This window comes from Paramisgurnus dabryanus, chromosome 16 (genome assembly GCF_030506205.2).
Source record: "Paramisgurnus dabryanus chromosome 16, PD_genome_1.1, whole genome shotgun sequence".
NCBI lineage: Eukaryota > Metazoa > Chordata > Actinopteri > Cypriniformes > Cobitidae > Paramisgurnus > Paramisgurnus dabryanus.
The window spans coordinates 34460772-34477322 of NC_133352.1; the positions used below are offsets into that span (position 1 = coordinate 34460772).

Here is a 16551-nt window from a genome sequence, read left to right on the forward strand (position 1 = left end):
GCAGCGTATTTGTCCATGTTTGTGTACAACAGGTTCCAGTTACACAGAATTAAGTATTATGGCGCAAACTAACATCAAAAAACTTTGATGTCCACAGGTCTTTTGAGGTTTAGTGATTAATACAGAAAGCACCTTTTCAAGGTTTGTAGAAAACAACCTGAACCATTTTTAGTCCAATGACTGCATGCATGGACGGAAACTCTAATATAAGATTTGACATCCTGCACACCTCCCCCTCTGTTATTACTTTTGTAAAACAGAGGAACTATTACAACCTCATCTTTGAAACAGACAAGCGCAATGGATGTGATCACTAAAGAGGGTGCGCTTTACTTGCAAGGAGTCAAGTTTGGGAAGGTGAGTTTTAAAATTTTGTTTGTTGTATTTTAATTGACTTTTAAAATATACTCAATTTTTTGTGTTTGAATGCTTTTTTCTTATTGTTATGATTAAAGTTCTACCCCAAAGTTTTCTTTTTTTATATATATTTATTTACCCTTGTGTCATTTGAACCCCCAATGTCTTTCTTTGTTCGTCAGAACCTGAATGCAGATTTTTTTTTTAAAATGTTGCTTCTCTTTTAGCATTCTTTGTGTCTTTAGGATGTTTACTTTTAATTAATGTGTAAGAACGGAAAAAAAAGTGTGAGTAAAAGGAGAAAATGTCTTCAGGACACTTCAAAATAAATAGTCGAGTGGAATTATTTAACTCGTTTTGAAGCTTGGTTTTTTGGTTACTATACTCTAAAAATAAACGGTGCTAAATAACACTAAAAGTGCTTCTTGCGTAATCATAGAGGAACCATTTTTAGTACTATATAGCGCCTATGAAGTACCGTATGGGGGGTCATATAGCACCACATTATGGTTCTACACAGGTACTTCATTGCTGCCATATGGCGCTTAAAAAGGTTCCTCTATGATTACGAGCCAAGAACCAGTTTTAGTGCTATTTAGCACCATATGTTTTTAGAGTGGATGGTGACCGAGGTGGGTCCCCATCCACTCCTATATAGTGACTGGTAAAATCTGTCTTTGTGTTTCCAATAACATTAGGGTAAGTAAATAATGGTATATTTTTAAAACCATTTTTAGTACTATATAGCACCTATGAAGAACCATACGGGGGTCATGTAGCACCACATTATGGTTCTACACAGGTATTTCATTGGTGCCATATGGCACTTAAAAAGGTTCCTGTATGATTGCGAGCCAAGAACCACTTTTAGTGCTATTTAGCACCGTATGTTTTTAGAGAGCATAGGAGTGGATTGTGACCGAGGTGGGTCCCCATCCACTCCTATATAGTGACCGGTAAAATCTGTCTTTGTGTTTCCAATAACATTAGGGTGAGTAAATAATGGTATATTTATAAAACCATTAAAAACCATTTTTAGTACTATATAGCACCTATGAAGAACCATACGGGGGTCATATAGCACCACATTATGGTTCTACACAGGTACTTCATTGCTGCCATATGGCACTTAAAAAGGTTTTTCTATAATTACGAGCCAAGAACCACTTTTAGTGCTATTTAGCGCCGTTTGTTTTTAGAGTGTATAGGAGTGGATGGTGACCGAGGTGGGTCCCCATCCACTCCTATATAGTGACTGGTGAAATCTGTCTTTGTGTTTCCAATAACATTAGGGTGAGTAAATAATGGTGTGTTTTTAAAACCATTAAAACATTTTTTAGTACTATATAGCACCTATGAAGAACCATATGGGGGTCATATAGCACCACATTATGGTTCTACACAGGTACTTCATTGGTGCCATATGGCACTTAAAAAGGTTCCTCTATGATTATGAGCCAAGAACCAGTTTAAGTGCTATTTAGCACCATATGTTTTTAGAGTGTATAGGAGTGGATGGTGACTGAGGTGGGTCCCCATCCACTCCTATATAGTGACCCGTCAATAAAAATCTGTCTTTGCATTTCTAAAGATGTAAGGGTGAGTAAATAATGGTGTATTGGCCCGTTTTATGGGAAAATGATGAATGATTTCACAGTAAGTAATGTGTTTTTTGTTTACAATTGTCACCCTATGCCATGAGCTGTTTCTACACATGGCTTAGTTATAATAGCATCAAAGTACTCCTAAATTATTTACGCCCTGCCTTAATGAGTGCACAGAAATCCTCAATTGTACATAATAAAAGAGAGAAAGCAGCAGATGGTTAAGCACCTGAGGTGACTCAAATTTCATATATGGGTGTTTATTGCTCATGAATCATGTATAGGAGATAAATCGATGGGTAATTACAAAATTTCTCCCTCCTTTTGCATACTATACTACATATCTAACCGGTTCCAGTGGAACCCACATAATAATTAATTTCTCATTTCTCCTGTCTCAATTATAACCCACTTCTCTTCTTATTCCTACAGAAGGTATGGAGGAAAACTTGGTTGATTTTGTTTGACCCCAGCTCTCCAGGGACTGGTCGAATAGAGTTGTATGACACGCGTGAGGGAAGGGGACCTTTGGGGTCTGGCACTACGAGACCCGCCGGACTCAAGAAGACGGATAAACGGATGATTCGCCTTTCGGACTGTCTGAGCATTACTCCGGCCCCAGATGAAAGCTGTCCTGTGGATTGCTCCGCCTTCTTTTTAAACACCACCTCGCGCACCTACACCATCGCTGCTCCCACCAATGAGGGATGGATGTCGGCTCTGTGCCAGCTGGCATTCCAGGTATGGAGACGGGTGAATGTGATATTGCATAGTAGGATGTGTTTAAAGGGGGCATTTCACCAGACTTTTTTAAGATGTCGAATAAATCTTTGGAGTCTCCAGAGTACGTATGTGAAGTTTTAGTTTTAAAAAAATTAGATAATTTATTATAACATATTAATAACATATATTAATAATATATAAATAACAATATGTGTCACATACATCAGCTTTTTATGTAACTTCAAAGGTGTGGTTATGGGGACACTTTAAAATTTTTTATACTTTTTGAATACAAAAAGGGTATTATTCCTCCATTCAGTTAGAATAGAATAACTTTTGCATAGATTATGATAAAGAAAAAATTCCTTTTCCTCTGTAAGCTGACATTAGCTTAAAGCTCCAGTGTGTACTTTTTTTAGTTAATTCTTAGCAAAAACCCATGTTTTCTTCCAAAAGTATGTGCTCATTCATGTGTAATTACTTCCACCCCACTAATCAAAGTATTCTCGTAAGTGTAGAATCTGCTATTTAAAATACATACCGCCGTAGCGCTCTCTGGCTGAATCCATGTTGTGCCTCCATCTTTGAAATACATTCGCCGACGAGGGACATTCCTGAAATTCAAGCTCCGCCTTTCGCGCTTTCAGAGCACACTCAAGCTGGCCGCGAGCTGAAGCCTACGGAGGTTGCATGTGTAGGCGGTATACGTCATCAAGACAATCTTATTTCAGAATATTAACAATTATAAAGCTGACATTTATTCTTAGTTAATTGTAAATTGATGTAATATGCTTATGACTTGCGAATGTAATGCTCAGTTAATTTAAATAAACCAGGCTTGATGACGTATGCAGCCCGGATATGCGACCTGCGTTAGACTGAATCCTTCGGCCGCACGCCGTGATAAACCTGCGATCTAATGCTTTGAAAGCCTGTTGAAGAACTATTCTCGAGGACATTAAAACAAGTCGCCAAGGAAGCGAAACAGGGATTTTAAACGACAACGCGACAGGAAAAACATCAAGACCAAAGTCAATATTGGAGTTAGTTTTCCAAGATGGGGCTCATTGGACTCAAGTTACTTTCTATCTTCACCACAGGTAATTCAGCATATTCGTTTACATCTATACAGTTTATGTTGTAAACTTGAAGTTTTATAGTTCCTTGGCTAACTATAGCATGGGTATGCGTAACCAGTGGCGGCGTTTCACGAAAACCTAGGGTATGGCAAAAATTCTTCGTACAAGAAGGCCATTCAAATAACGAATCTATGAAACCACATTATATCCGTGTACATACTCCACCAACCTGTATACAATCATACTATGATTGCACGGATGTACACTTACTGACAATACGGAAGCAATACAAATGAAAAATAAAAATAGAAATCATGGTTGTTTAAAATGCTTTTCAAATGTTGTCATTCTTAACTAAGTGCAACTCCAGCAACAGATAAACTAAAACAAGATAATATCAAAACATACTGTAACATCCCTTCACAAATCTTGTCATGACAGCCGCCAATAAACACTTATAAAAACACAATAAAGACTTTTAATGATGTGATAGAGCACAGTTAACCCAGCCAGCTAACCAACTAAGACTAAAACACTAAATAAAACTCTTAGTAAAACAGGGCTAAATGCAAAAACAAGTCTTACCTTTTGTCGTCGTGCAGTTTTTAATCCACAAGTCGCCATATTCAAAAACGTGCGCAAATAATTAATACAATTCACTTCGACTGCGCTATAATTTCCCAGTGTAAGAGAACATGTTTATTTATCCACAGAGAACAAATGATCGTTTTACTTCTGGAATAATGTATGCAATATGCATTGCGCGAGTGTGGGGGAGAACCGTGAGTCTGTTTAAATGTTAAAACAAAAAAGGAGTTTACTTGCGAAAATAAAGATTATAACAACAGCGGTCATCATGAAACCTCCTGCACAATTCAAGCTGCGCTGCAAGAACGACAGGTTGATGACATCAAAGTACCGCGAGGGTGAGGCGAGAAATCATCGGAAGAGTTTGCTTTCAAACCGCTCTCGCGGCACGTTGATGTCATCCACATGTCGGTTCCTGTATTATAGCATGAAGTCGAGCACACGCGTAAATTATCCATATTAGTGATGTACCAATGTTCAGATATGTTCTACTGAAAATATTTAACATTATTTTTAATGAGCTTCATTATAGCCTGTTGATTTCTGGTGTTTTGTCTGACTGCTAGGGTATGGCAACTGCCATACCCTGCCATACGCAAACGCCGCCCCTGTGCGTAACACTTGTTAGTGTAAACATGCATGTGGTTTAATGTCTTGGAACAGCCACACGCCGTCTCTCCGCCCATTTATGTAATCTGAGGTACTGAGATAAATGTTTTTCATCTTTTCTGAACTCTAACACAAACACACGGTGTACAGCGCTATTTTTAGCCTTTCATTGATAAAAGCGTCTGATCTGCGCGTCTTTCGTTTCATTTTACAAGCGTGTGAAAGTTGAGCGATCTTATTACCAATATGAGAGAAAGCTCTTACATATACACGGACATGTAACGTTTACTTAAACATAAGCATTGGACTCTGACATATTAGTTCGCGTCCATTTAAACCCCTCATTACTCTAGCTCATGAGTAAATGACAGGAGAGGAACTGGTCCACAGACCATCTCCTCAGTAATCTGAAGAGAAGCGGTCGAAAATGGACAAAAAGAGACGGATTTAAACACCAAGTGTAAACGTAATGTCTCTCTCTCGTCCACTTGTGATCTGATCGATGAAAACACATCTTAATACCAAGTTTAACAGCCCCTGTGATATTTTTCCTCGCGTGGATGAAAAAGGAGTGTCTAAGCTACGTTTATGATTGCTTTTTGTAACTTATGTGATTTTAAGCGGACATATCATGACAATCAGACTTTTTACATGTTTAACATAAATCTGTGTGCTTTGACGGATCACAGGCAAAGGACAATGCAAATTGTTCATTTTTTTTCATTGCTTTTGCTTTAGCTACTGGAATCCATGTTAACCTTGGCATGACAGGGCCACCGTACTAGTTAAAACGCGTTCCGAATGGGGGGGGCTAGAAACTAATAATCAGTTGGTTGTCATATAGAGCTTTACCGCTAGATGGGAGTAGATCCTACACAGTGGGGCTTTAAATCAAAGAAAACTGTCTGCAGGTTTCGTGACCACTCAGGGCCAGAGTTATACACTTTCAAATTACAGACTTTAGAAAAAAAACATATATATTTTTTGTGTGTGTGTTTATTAGAGGACTGACAACACATACAACCATGTTTAGCACTTTCAACAGTGTTTTATGTCATTTCCAAGGGTTTCCTGTAAAATGATACCAAACTTTTGTATGTAAACGTCTGCATGTGGGTATGGGAAGCTTTTGAAATTGGGTAGGCCAAATCCAGGCGGAAATCCCAGAGTAAAATGCGTTTGGTGTGATTGGCCCCTTATGGGGCGGTATTATCCCCATCTGACATCACAAGGGGAGCCAAATTTCAATGACTTATTTTTTCACATGCTTGCAGAGAATGCACAATTATAGCACTTAAACGTGTCTGATTTTCATGGTATGTCCCCTTTAAGCTTCTTTTCCCAAATCTAAGCCTAACGTTTCTTTTTCTTACAATCTGATTGGTTGGTGAGAATGTTGGGAAGATCACAAGTGAAAATGTTTGTAAACATTATTGCTGTTTTTTAGTTTGACACACTTGAAATTTTTCATTTTTTTATAAAACAACACACCCATCTTCACAGAGGAAGTGCTGATAAGAATTTTCTTGAATTTACACAAGAGCACTTTTCTTCAAAGTGACACCGTAAAGAGGAAATGTTCGTTTACAATCGATCATGTCTTGTATTTTTAGAGGAGCGATGAAGATACAGGGGAATCCCAGAGAGATAAATGCATACCTCTGGCTGACAATGAACTGTATTCCAGCTGGGGTGCAGGTGAGACCATTCCAAACACCTTTCTAAAAATACTCCCGATCTGTGATAACTGTTATCTGCTGTAAAAAAAAAGATGTTGCCAAATGTTTGGTGTGGTTGAATAAGAGGAAATGTCTTAATATGTGTTACTTATCATTACTTATGGTTTTCATTACGGAAATGTTTGAGTTCCTCTATGTGTGAGGGTAAAAGAGAAGTTCAAAGATTCACTATGTCGAGTATTATTGGATAAACCAAAGTTATCTCATGAGAATTCGAACATATTTTACAAGTTGGCTAATTCGTAAGAATATTTTTTATGCAAACTTCTTAAAAGTTATTGTTGCATGCAATGTCTAATTACATAAGGCAAAGTTAATCAGAAAAGACAAAAATATATTGGGGCAATTTCCCAGTTACACTAGTCCACTGAATCAAATGTAAGAGATGTCCAAATACCTCAGTGCCCTTTGTTTAGTCTCAAAATGCACACAAGTAATGTTTTTAGTAAGGCATGTTTGTTAAAACTAGTTCTATTTCCTAATTAAACTAAGGCTTAGTCCTGGCTTAAACTAATCCCTGTCTGGGAAACCACCTCGGGATGGTCTGGGAGCAAAGCCGCAAGAGATCTGACAGTGATGATGGTTCAAGTTAAAGGAATAGTCTATCCATTTCCATATTAAACTATGTTATTACCTTAACTAAGAAGAGTTGATACATCCCTCTATCATCTTAGTGCATGCACGTAAGCGCTGGGGCGCGCTGCGACACTTCGATAGCATTTAGCTTAGCCCCATTCATTCAATGGAACAAAACAGAGATAAAGTTAGAAGTGACCAAACACATCACGGTAGATGAGTAGTTATACAAGCAAGTTTGGTGGTACAAAATAAAACGTAGCGCTTTTCTAAGCGGATTTAAAAGAGGAACTATATTGTATGGCGGAATAGCACTTTTGGGAGTACTTCGACTCGCCTGAAAAATCCGCTCCCCTTCTCACTCTCATAATGGGAGAGGGTGTTACTGCGCCGAGTTAAAGTACTCCCAAAAGTGCTGTTCCGCCATACAATATAGTTCCTCTTTTAAATCCGCTTAGAAAAGCGCTATGTTTTATTTTGTACCACCAAACTTGCTCGTATAACTACTCGTCTTAAATAGGAAAAACATTGATGTGTTTGGTCACTTCTAACTTTATCTCTGTTTGGTACCATTGAATGAATGGGGCTAAGCTAAATGCTATCGAAGTGTCGCAGCGCGCTCCAGCGCTTACGTGCACGCACACAGATGATAGAGGGATGATTCAACAGTTCTTAGTTAAGGTAATAACATAGTTTAATATTGAAAATGAGTAGACTATTCCTTTAACACTGGAGCGGTAGGTTTGCATACATCATGCATGACCTGTCAACGTGCTTGTGTATTATGTAAGGTCACGCTGGCGAGTCACGCAACTTGTGCAAGATGAGAAGTTGTGGTTTAAAAGAACATATTTTTTATTTTTCTTGCGGAAAATGACGATCGTTTTGCTAGATAAGACCCTTTCTGCCTCGTTTTGGATCGTTTAGGGTCTTTTGAAGCTGCGTCAAAATGACAGTTTTTAAACTGGATTCACTCTTTCCATGTTAAGTGCTGTAATTGGATCCCCAGTGCTTCTAATAAATGTGAAAAAGATCAACTCAGTAATTTAGTTTGGGTAAACTTTCCCTCCGAGCATTTAAAAAAAATAGGTCATTAAAATTTGGCTCCCCTTGTGATGTCAGAAGGCAGGGGCGCCACTAGGAATTCTGGGCCCTATGAAAGAATATAAGGTTGGGCCCCCTACCACTCCCATTTTGCACAAAAAATACAAGCGAACCTATCTCTCTATTACATTGCAGCAAACAAAGATTTTAATGCAAACCTATAACCTATTGTTTTTGGCCACTATAATCAGTGTTTAGTCAAAAATCAGCCATGTCTGTAGCTATAAGATGATTTATTTTGCAAATGTAAAAGTTCAAATATTCAGAGAAAATGCAACATTCTTAAACAAAAGATAAAACATACATGATATGGTTTGTATGAACCATAACCCAAAAACCTTTAGCTTCATCTACTAGATATTTGTGAGCCTGCCTGTGAAAACCCAGCTGAAGTATTTATTTTTGGTTCACTGTTTCCTACATAAAATTTCCCTACAGAATGTAAAGAACATTCTGTGAAAATAATATAAACTTGATATCTTTAATATTGACTGAGTAAGATCGTCAGCAATTGAAATTGTGTAATAAATGTTTAAAAATAAACTGTGATGCCCTTTATCTCACACTTAGATTTGAGACTTTAGTCTGGTTTTCACAGGCACAGTCTCACACGTGTATAAGTCGGCTAGCAATATGTGCTAACAGGAAAATGCTGGCAATGCCTACAAATTTAAGATCTATATCTGATATCCTTCTCATTTTTAGCGGTGATAAACGTAAACCTACTGAATTGACCATTAGGTACTTTTAGCAGTTGGCTATAAAACTTTACGGCAAAAGGAAGCTCAGTAAATAAATGATATAAAAGGTACCTTTATTTAAAAAATATTGGGTAATTGTCAGCACATTTTCTGTCTCTCCGCAAGACCTTTAGAAGGGTGTAATCGCGTGTTTACAATGACTTAACTTTAAAACCATTCGTGCCAGACGCTCTATTTGAGTTTGGTGTGAACACAGCATTAGTTACTCGTGCTTTGCTCCGCACCACGAAACAAGCCTCAGCTGCGCGTGTGTCACGACTTGGGTCTTGAGGCTACGTAAGACTGGGGGGGGGTTATTTTGCTGGAAATGAAGTTACAAGCCATAACTTTGGTTTTATTGGTAATTCTTTGTTTAAATACATTTATAATATCAATTACATTACTACTATTACTGTTACTAATAAAAAAATAATCTTTGGGGGGCCCAAAAGTGTGTGGGCCCTTAGAATCGTCTTAACTTTTTCCCCTCTTAGTGGCGTCCCTGACAGAAGGGGATCTTATTTTAATAATCTGCAACTATCCAACCACGGCACTGCCATTTATTAGAGAGAGAGAGAGAGAGAGAGAGAGAGAGAGAGAGAGAGAGAGAGAGAGAGAAGTTATTGACAGCACAACTGAGTTTTCATTTCAACAAACCACCATCATTGCGATCAGTGTTTGTTTGCATTTCATCAGCTAATTTGCATTTAAAGGAGACACCTAAAACTATTTTCAGCAGTAACAACATAAACAAGCGGCTTTCTTGGTCAACACGTAACTTCCAGTAAACTCAGCTAAGAATAAATAACAACAAAGTCCTTTTAAAGTAGTTTATTTGTATAACAAACAAAATAAACAACACATAGATTACCTAGGAAACCAAAACAGTTGTTATTTTCAACAAGGTATTTGTTTAAGAGTTCAGTTTAACAACTAGTCAGAACAATACACAAACAGAAACCAGAATTTAAGTTCGGAACAGACACGCAATTGCGTGACTGCACATGCGTCCATTAAAACCGTCTATACGACACATCATATTTTAAGATACACTGTAAAAAATTTCTGTAGAAATTACAGTATTAATGGGTATTACTGGCAACTAGCTGCCAGTAACTTACTGTAGATTTTACATTTATGTTATTTACTGACAACAGTTTGTTCAAAGTTAAATGAACATGAAACATTTTCATTCTTTATCTTCTACAGTAAGTTACTGGCAACCAGCTGCATAATTACAGCTAATTTTTTACAGTGTACAACTTCACTACATACTCTTTCTTTTACATCTTAAAAAGTCTTGTGAAATGCCCCCCCTTTAACTGTATTATTTATAAGTGATATTATATAATCCCCCTAATTTGTGTAACTGATAAAAATGAGAGGAAACAAATTAAATGAAAAGAAAAGTCATCAAATGTGAAGAGTCACGCAGGGAATTGTGGGAATGCCCTTTTACTGTTTTTTCACCTTAATTTTTTTTTGTAAGCTACAGAAACCATAATTTTAACAATATTTTACTGTAATACTAAATGTATTTGTTCGTTCGTAATACTAAATGTATCATCCAAATGAATATTGTAGAGATTTTTACTATAAAATATATGATAATTAATACATTTTATTTTCAAAAAGCGTACAATTTACTTTATTTCACAGTAAAATTAAACATAAAGTTTATTAACCGTATATGTCAAGTTTTTTTTAGAGTTTGCCAATTTACAGGTTTTTACTGTAAACTGTAAAGAATGAGCTGTAATTATGCAGCTGGTTGCCAGTAACTTACTGTAGAAGATAAAGACTGAAAATAACATACATGTAATATCTACAGTAAGTTACTGGGAGCTAGTTGCCAGTAATACTGTAATTTCTACTGAATTTTTTTACAGTAGCATTTTTCCCTTAAATTTGGTAATTAAAAATATTTTTTTTTTCAAAAAGCGTACAATTTACTTTATTTCACAGTAAAATTAAACAAAGTTTATAAAATGTCAAGTTTTTTAAGAGTTAGCAAGTTAACAGGTGTTTACTGTACATTATAAAGAATTTACTGTAATTATGCAGCTGGTTGCCAGTAACTTACTGTAGAAGATAAAGACTGAAAATAACATGTAAAATCTACAATAAGTTACTGGGAGCTAGTTGCCAGTAATACTGTACTTTCTACTGAAATTTTTTACAGTAGCTTTTTTCCCTTAAATTTATGAACATTATTACAGCCTGATCTCATGGAAATTCGTACATATTTTACAAGTTGGCTAATTTGTATGATGTGAAGTGATTATTATAAAAAAAGAATAAATTGTCCCCACCCCAAACCCACAAGGGCGAACATCATACAAAAATGTATGAGTATGTTAATACGAATGAATATGAATTAGCCACTTTATGAATACACCAGAAAATTACATGGCAAATTATTAAATTTCTTTTTCTAAAGTCTTATAGCATTGTATTGTTTCATCCACATTTTTTCAGTTTATTATTTAAAAACGAATATTTATTGTTATTATAATGTTATTGTTATTATTACCACCCACAGGCCAGTTCCAGGTAAAGGTACAGAACACAGATGCGTCTCAAAGGTGCGGTATGTCTGGCTCATACCTGCTTTCTGTTAAGAAAGATGTTATTTCCTTGCTGGATCTCAAGACGGGACAGGCCATCCACAGCTGGTCCTATAGGGTCCTCAGGAGATTTGGCCAAGTCAAGGTACTTCTCTGAAGATTTACATTCTTGCTTACATTTTCTGAATTGAGTATTGAAACGGAATCTTTTAATCAAGTATATTATTATTCTATTTTTTGCTCAGTTTATTCACTATTTATATCTTTCCAGGGAGGGATTGCATTTGAGGTTGGTCGGCAGTGTCAGACGGGGGTGGGTCATTTCATTTTTTTGTCAAATCAGAGTTCACACATTCACAAGACTATTGAAGAGGCCGTCATGCACCACAGCGTCCAGGAACTGTTGGCAGAAGCCAGTGCACCACCACAAGATCCTGCGCCCAAGCCGCCCCCGCCTGATAAGATAACACAGGACAGATCTAAAGTGAATAAGCTTCCTCCAATCAAAACTAACCAGAACAGACCGTACCAGCCAGTGCCACGCAAAAAAGGGCAAAAAATACATAAAGCCATTGAAGATGCTCTCATGAACCAAAGTGTTGCAAACCTGCCGGCACCACCCACTGCTCATAGAAAAGACCCTCTACCTCCACCACCCTCAGTCAAACCCAAACCACAAGATAGACGTAAGGATAAAACTACGGCAACTTATCATCCACCGAATCACGAAAGACTATGCCCACCGGTAATACAGACACAAACGCAACTGACAAACAGCTCAGATGACAATTTTCACATATACAGCAATTTCCAAGAACCTCAGGCACAATCCGACTCTCGATCGCTACCCTGTGTGCCGGTATCACAAAGAAACTTGCCAGGTATTCCTTCTATCAATAGCCCTCTGAACTGCCCAGGTGATGTCTTGTATGCCTGCATAAAAACAACACCAAATCCAAGATCAAATGCGAATCTCCCGAAAGTTCCAACACCTCCTAGTCCACCAACACACTTCAGAGTTTACATCAATGAGTATACAGAAGTAAGGATTAATCAAAAGTGGAATTCATTACAAGAACCGTCCGAGAACAAAGATGAGGACAATCCCTACATGAACTGGATGGTTAAGACCAATGTTGAACAGGACCAACCTCATACTGATGTTATATACAGCACTGTGAATTACGCAGCGAAGGTTAAGAATCGAAATTCTGACATTGATGATCAAGAGCGTTTCAACATCGACCAGCAGCCTTCTGTTATCAATTCCACCATTGACTTTGAAAACCCCGTCGACTTTAAACAGACTCTGTCCAACATCTTGTTAAAAGAGCGGTGCAAAATACCTTCCCCATATCCTGGCAGGTCACTTGGAGGAAGTTCTGATGGCTTAGATAGAAGAGAAGATGAGATGACTCATTGAATTTTTTGTGTATATAGTTGTGGTCAGGGGTGTGGCATAAATACACAGGGCCAAATTGTTATGGTACCTAAGAATGATTAAAATAGTGTTCCTGGAGCTTAGTTAGATTGTTGTGTTAGCAGCGCAAAGGTCATGGGCTCAATCGCAATGATCACACATACTAATAAAATATATAGCTCATAAGTCGCTTGGGACTATTAAATATCCTGGGTTATTTTCAACCCAGCACTTGGTCAAAAAAAAGACGAGTTGTAATTTAGCATGCTTAGTGGTTGTTTTAACCCATAATACTGGGTTGGTGGGTCAAATATAAAGATTTTCTGGTTTAATTTCAACCCAGCTGCTGGGTTTATCCCTTTTAACCCAACGCTGAGTTGAAAATAACCCAGCATTTTTTAGATTGTATACACGGAAATATGCTGGGTTATTTTCCACCCAATGTTGGGTCAAAAAGGGACAAACCCAGCCGTTAGGTTACAATTACCAAAGAAAATATTTGACCCAACAACCCAGTATTTTTGGTTAAAACAAACAACCCAGCATAGGTTAAATTAAATTGCAGCAGGTTGGGTTCATTCCCTTTGCCCCAACGCTGGGTTGAAAACACACACACACACACACACACACACACACACACACACACATATATACATAGAGTTTAAAGAAATTAGCGCCCTGATTTTTATGAAAAGTAATATGTGTAGTTTGTAAGTCTATGCTCAAAAAGTATTATATCATTCTCATAATCTAACCCTTTCAGCCAATCAGATATACTTAACCGACTGTACCCTATTTTTATGTTTCTAGATTATTTTATTACTTTTTTGAACCAAAAGAATAATTTGAAAAAGAATGTATGAAAAACAACTCTTTATTAAAATTTGTGAGGTAATAAAAATCAGATAAATAGCACAGTCTGTTATTAATGGACATATGATATGAAAAATCCAAAGTTAGGCAAGGATCTGTCAATAAAGTGCAACTAAAGGACAATTTACTTTCCCTTTTTGTGAGCTTTCATAAATGTTAAGCGTAATCAATATCTAGAAAAACTAACCAATAGGGTCTATCTATTTGGTTCTTTTAATGTCTACTAAAACACAGACAAATAAATTAGGATTAATAATGGTGTCCTGGTCCATCAGCGTCCAGCGGTCTGCCCTTCTTCAATGTCACTGAAATGAGACGATTCCCCATCGCTGGCGTGAGATGAGGTCACATCGCTTTTATCCGAAACAAAGTTTGGCGACGTTGCGTCCACTGCGTAAGACGCGCTGGTCCTCAGTGCAGACGAACTCCTCTGACAGTGGTTACCGTGGTTACCGGATGCGCAGCATCCATCCCTCAAACCCATGCATTCGGACTGCACAACACCTTGCAGCAACTCGGACAACTCTGTGATGTATATCTGCGCCATCTGGAGGGTGTCATATTTAGACAGTTTCTTCTCGTTCTCTAGGGAGGGAATGACGCTCCTCAGTTTGTCAAAAGCTCGGTTTAGTCCATGCATCCTGCGCCTTTCCCGCGCATTGGCAGCCACGCGTCTGTGTTTTTGAGGAGCGGTGATATTTTGTTTGGCACCACCGTGCGATTTTTCCAGTTCGGATTGCGCTGTTAGAGGACTGTTGGATCCAGAGATGTAGGCGTCCATGGCGACATCCACTGACGTGCGCGCGTAGTGCTCACCTGTGGATGAGTACGCGGGGGTCGCAGAGGTCATCCACGCCCGCGGGTCACTGCGGGTCAGCCTCGGGTGTTCAGAGAGAGTAAAATCCTCCAGTCTTTCCCGAAATTTCCCATCTGACCAGTGCAGTTGTCTTGTTTTTGCCGTCATTGCTTTAGGGCAGTAGCACAGATAAAAGTAGTAAAAATAGATTTGTTAAGTAAAAAAAAATGAGTTAATGTCCTGGTTTAGCTTTGTGAAGACTGGAGCTGGTTGTCTTGCTTGGGTTGTTTACTTTAACCTGGATCCTTCTTGACCTTATAGTGTCTTCACCTCTCCTTTCTCCTCCCCTCAATGTTTACAGCCAATAGAAAATCTTCTTTAAACTCCCATAGACTTTAGAAAGAGGCTCTTTTCTTCCTGATATGACAGAGTGATGGATGCTCTTTTAAACTGATCAAAACATAGATTAGCATTTATCAATTCAAACCTATTTTTATTTTAACATCAAATGCCAAAATATTATGTTAGATTTTTTTAGCCTTTATAAAATAAATTATTTAATTTCCGTAATTATGTAAATTAGGGGGACTTTTTTAAGTATTATTAATTATTAAGTATAGTATATTTTTATTAAGGCCACGACTCCCTGGAAGAGAAAAATGCTCTTAATCTTAATGGGACCATCCTGGAAAAATAAAGGTTTAAATAAATAAATACAAATGTATTTTTTTATGTAGTAGGCTATTATTATTTTGTGGTTTGGAACCATTACTCTTATACTTTTTTTAAAAGTATTGAATATGTAAATCTCAAACCTCAGAGGATTTAATCCAACATCCTTATCCAGTTTATTGAAGATAAGCAACGGAATTGCCAACCAATAAAATCTATCGAGAAACTTGCATAGCAGCGTCATATAAACTTCTCAAATAAACTGTAAAATTTGCGGTAATAAAACGAGCAGGTGGAAAGCACGTCGTGGGTCGCACCTGTCGTCAAATAGGTCCAGGAAAGCTGATAAGTGTCTTTAGTCTTGCCATAAATCATTTAGCAATGAACCAAAACAATATTTGGTCAAATCATAAGTAGAGACATTTATTGAGATTCAGTACAGACGACGAACCTAAACCAAAATAAAGTTATTTTTTTTGTTGAATTGCTTGTGCTTTTTAATGGCCATGGTATATTATTAGTATTGGTAAAGGAACAAAGTTTATTGTTTATTTGTTTCCAAACTTAAAACTATTTAAATTAATTTATTCTGTACCGAATCTCGTCTACAAGCAATTATTTCTCTTAATGCCTATACTCATTTAAATAGCGTCAAAGTTATTCACGTGGAAGAAAATGCTTTTGTTAAAGTGTTGAACTTTCTTTCAATGATACAATTCAGTCAGTTCAGAGTTACATTTGAAGCCCTCCCTAAAAACTGCATGCCTGTTTTGAACAGCAGGCCTATGGGAACATTCGTGATCTACATTTTCTTCATTTATTTCTTTTCAGTTGCTTCAACAACATAAACCTGACAAGTCGACGTCTTTTGGACACGAGACTGCTTTGTTGGGAGCTAGGGGGTGTTGAGAAGAGAGAGCATTATGACAGTGGCGGCCCCATGTGAGACTGCACCTAATGAAGCTTGAATAGAGTAGCAAACTTCAGCCCGGTCAGCTGTTGTCCCCTGGCACCCGTCTCACAGTCAGAGCCCCGCGCTATCGTCTCCCATATGCCGCGACGCGTCCCGGGATCGTTTAACTTTCGCACTTTCATTATCGTGCA

At 37.6% G+C, this 16551-nt stretch overlaps 2 protein-coding genes across 2 annotated transcripts; one reads left to right on the forward strand and one right to left on the reverse strand.

The window, feature by feature from the left end:
• The first annotated feature begins 5 nt into the window (after positions 1–5).
• dok3 (docking protein 3) lies at positions 6–13121 on the forward strand. The gene is made up of 5 exons (XM_065263873.2): positions 6–357; positions 2394–2702; positions 6574–6658; positions 11662–11831; positions 11958–13121. Exons 1-5 carry the CDS (start codon positions 301–303, stop codon positions 13107–13109), a joined length of 1773 nt encoding a protein of 590 aa, XP_065119945.2. The 5' UTR covers positions 6–300; the 3' UTR covers positions 13110–13121.
• Positions 13122–14246: 1125 nt separating this feature from the next.
• Positions 14247–15279, reverse strand: atoh1b (atonal bHLH transcription factor 1b). Its single transcript, XM_065242149.2, has one exon. It carries the CDS (start codon positions 14941–14943, stop codon positions 14251–14253), a length of 693 nt encoding a protein of 230 aa, XP_065098221.1. The 5' UTR covers positions 14944–15279; the 3' UTR covers positions 14247–14250.
• Positions 15280–16551: the final 1272 nt, after the last annotated feature.

Excerpts from the sequence above, each read along its gene's own strand:
- atoh1b (XM_065242149.2), bottom strand. The coding sequence starts at position 14,943 with ATGACGGCAAAAACAAGACAACTGCACTGGTCAGATGGGAAATTTCGG.
- dok3 (XM_065263873.2), top strand. The coding sequence starts at position 301 with ATGGATGTGATCACTAAAGAGGGTGCGCTTTACTTGCAAGGAGTCAAG. Across the intron at positions 358-2,393 it reads AAGGAGTCAAGTTTGGGAAG|AAGGTATGGAGGAAAACTTG; the intron begins GTGAGTTTTAAA and ends TTATTCCTACAG. Across the intron at positions 6,659-11,661 it reads GTATTCCAGCTGGGGTGCAG|GCCAGTTCCAGGTAAAGGTA; the intron begins GTGAGACCATTC and ends TACCACCCACAG.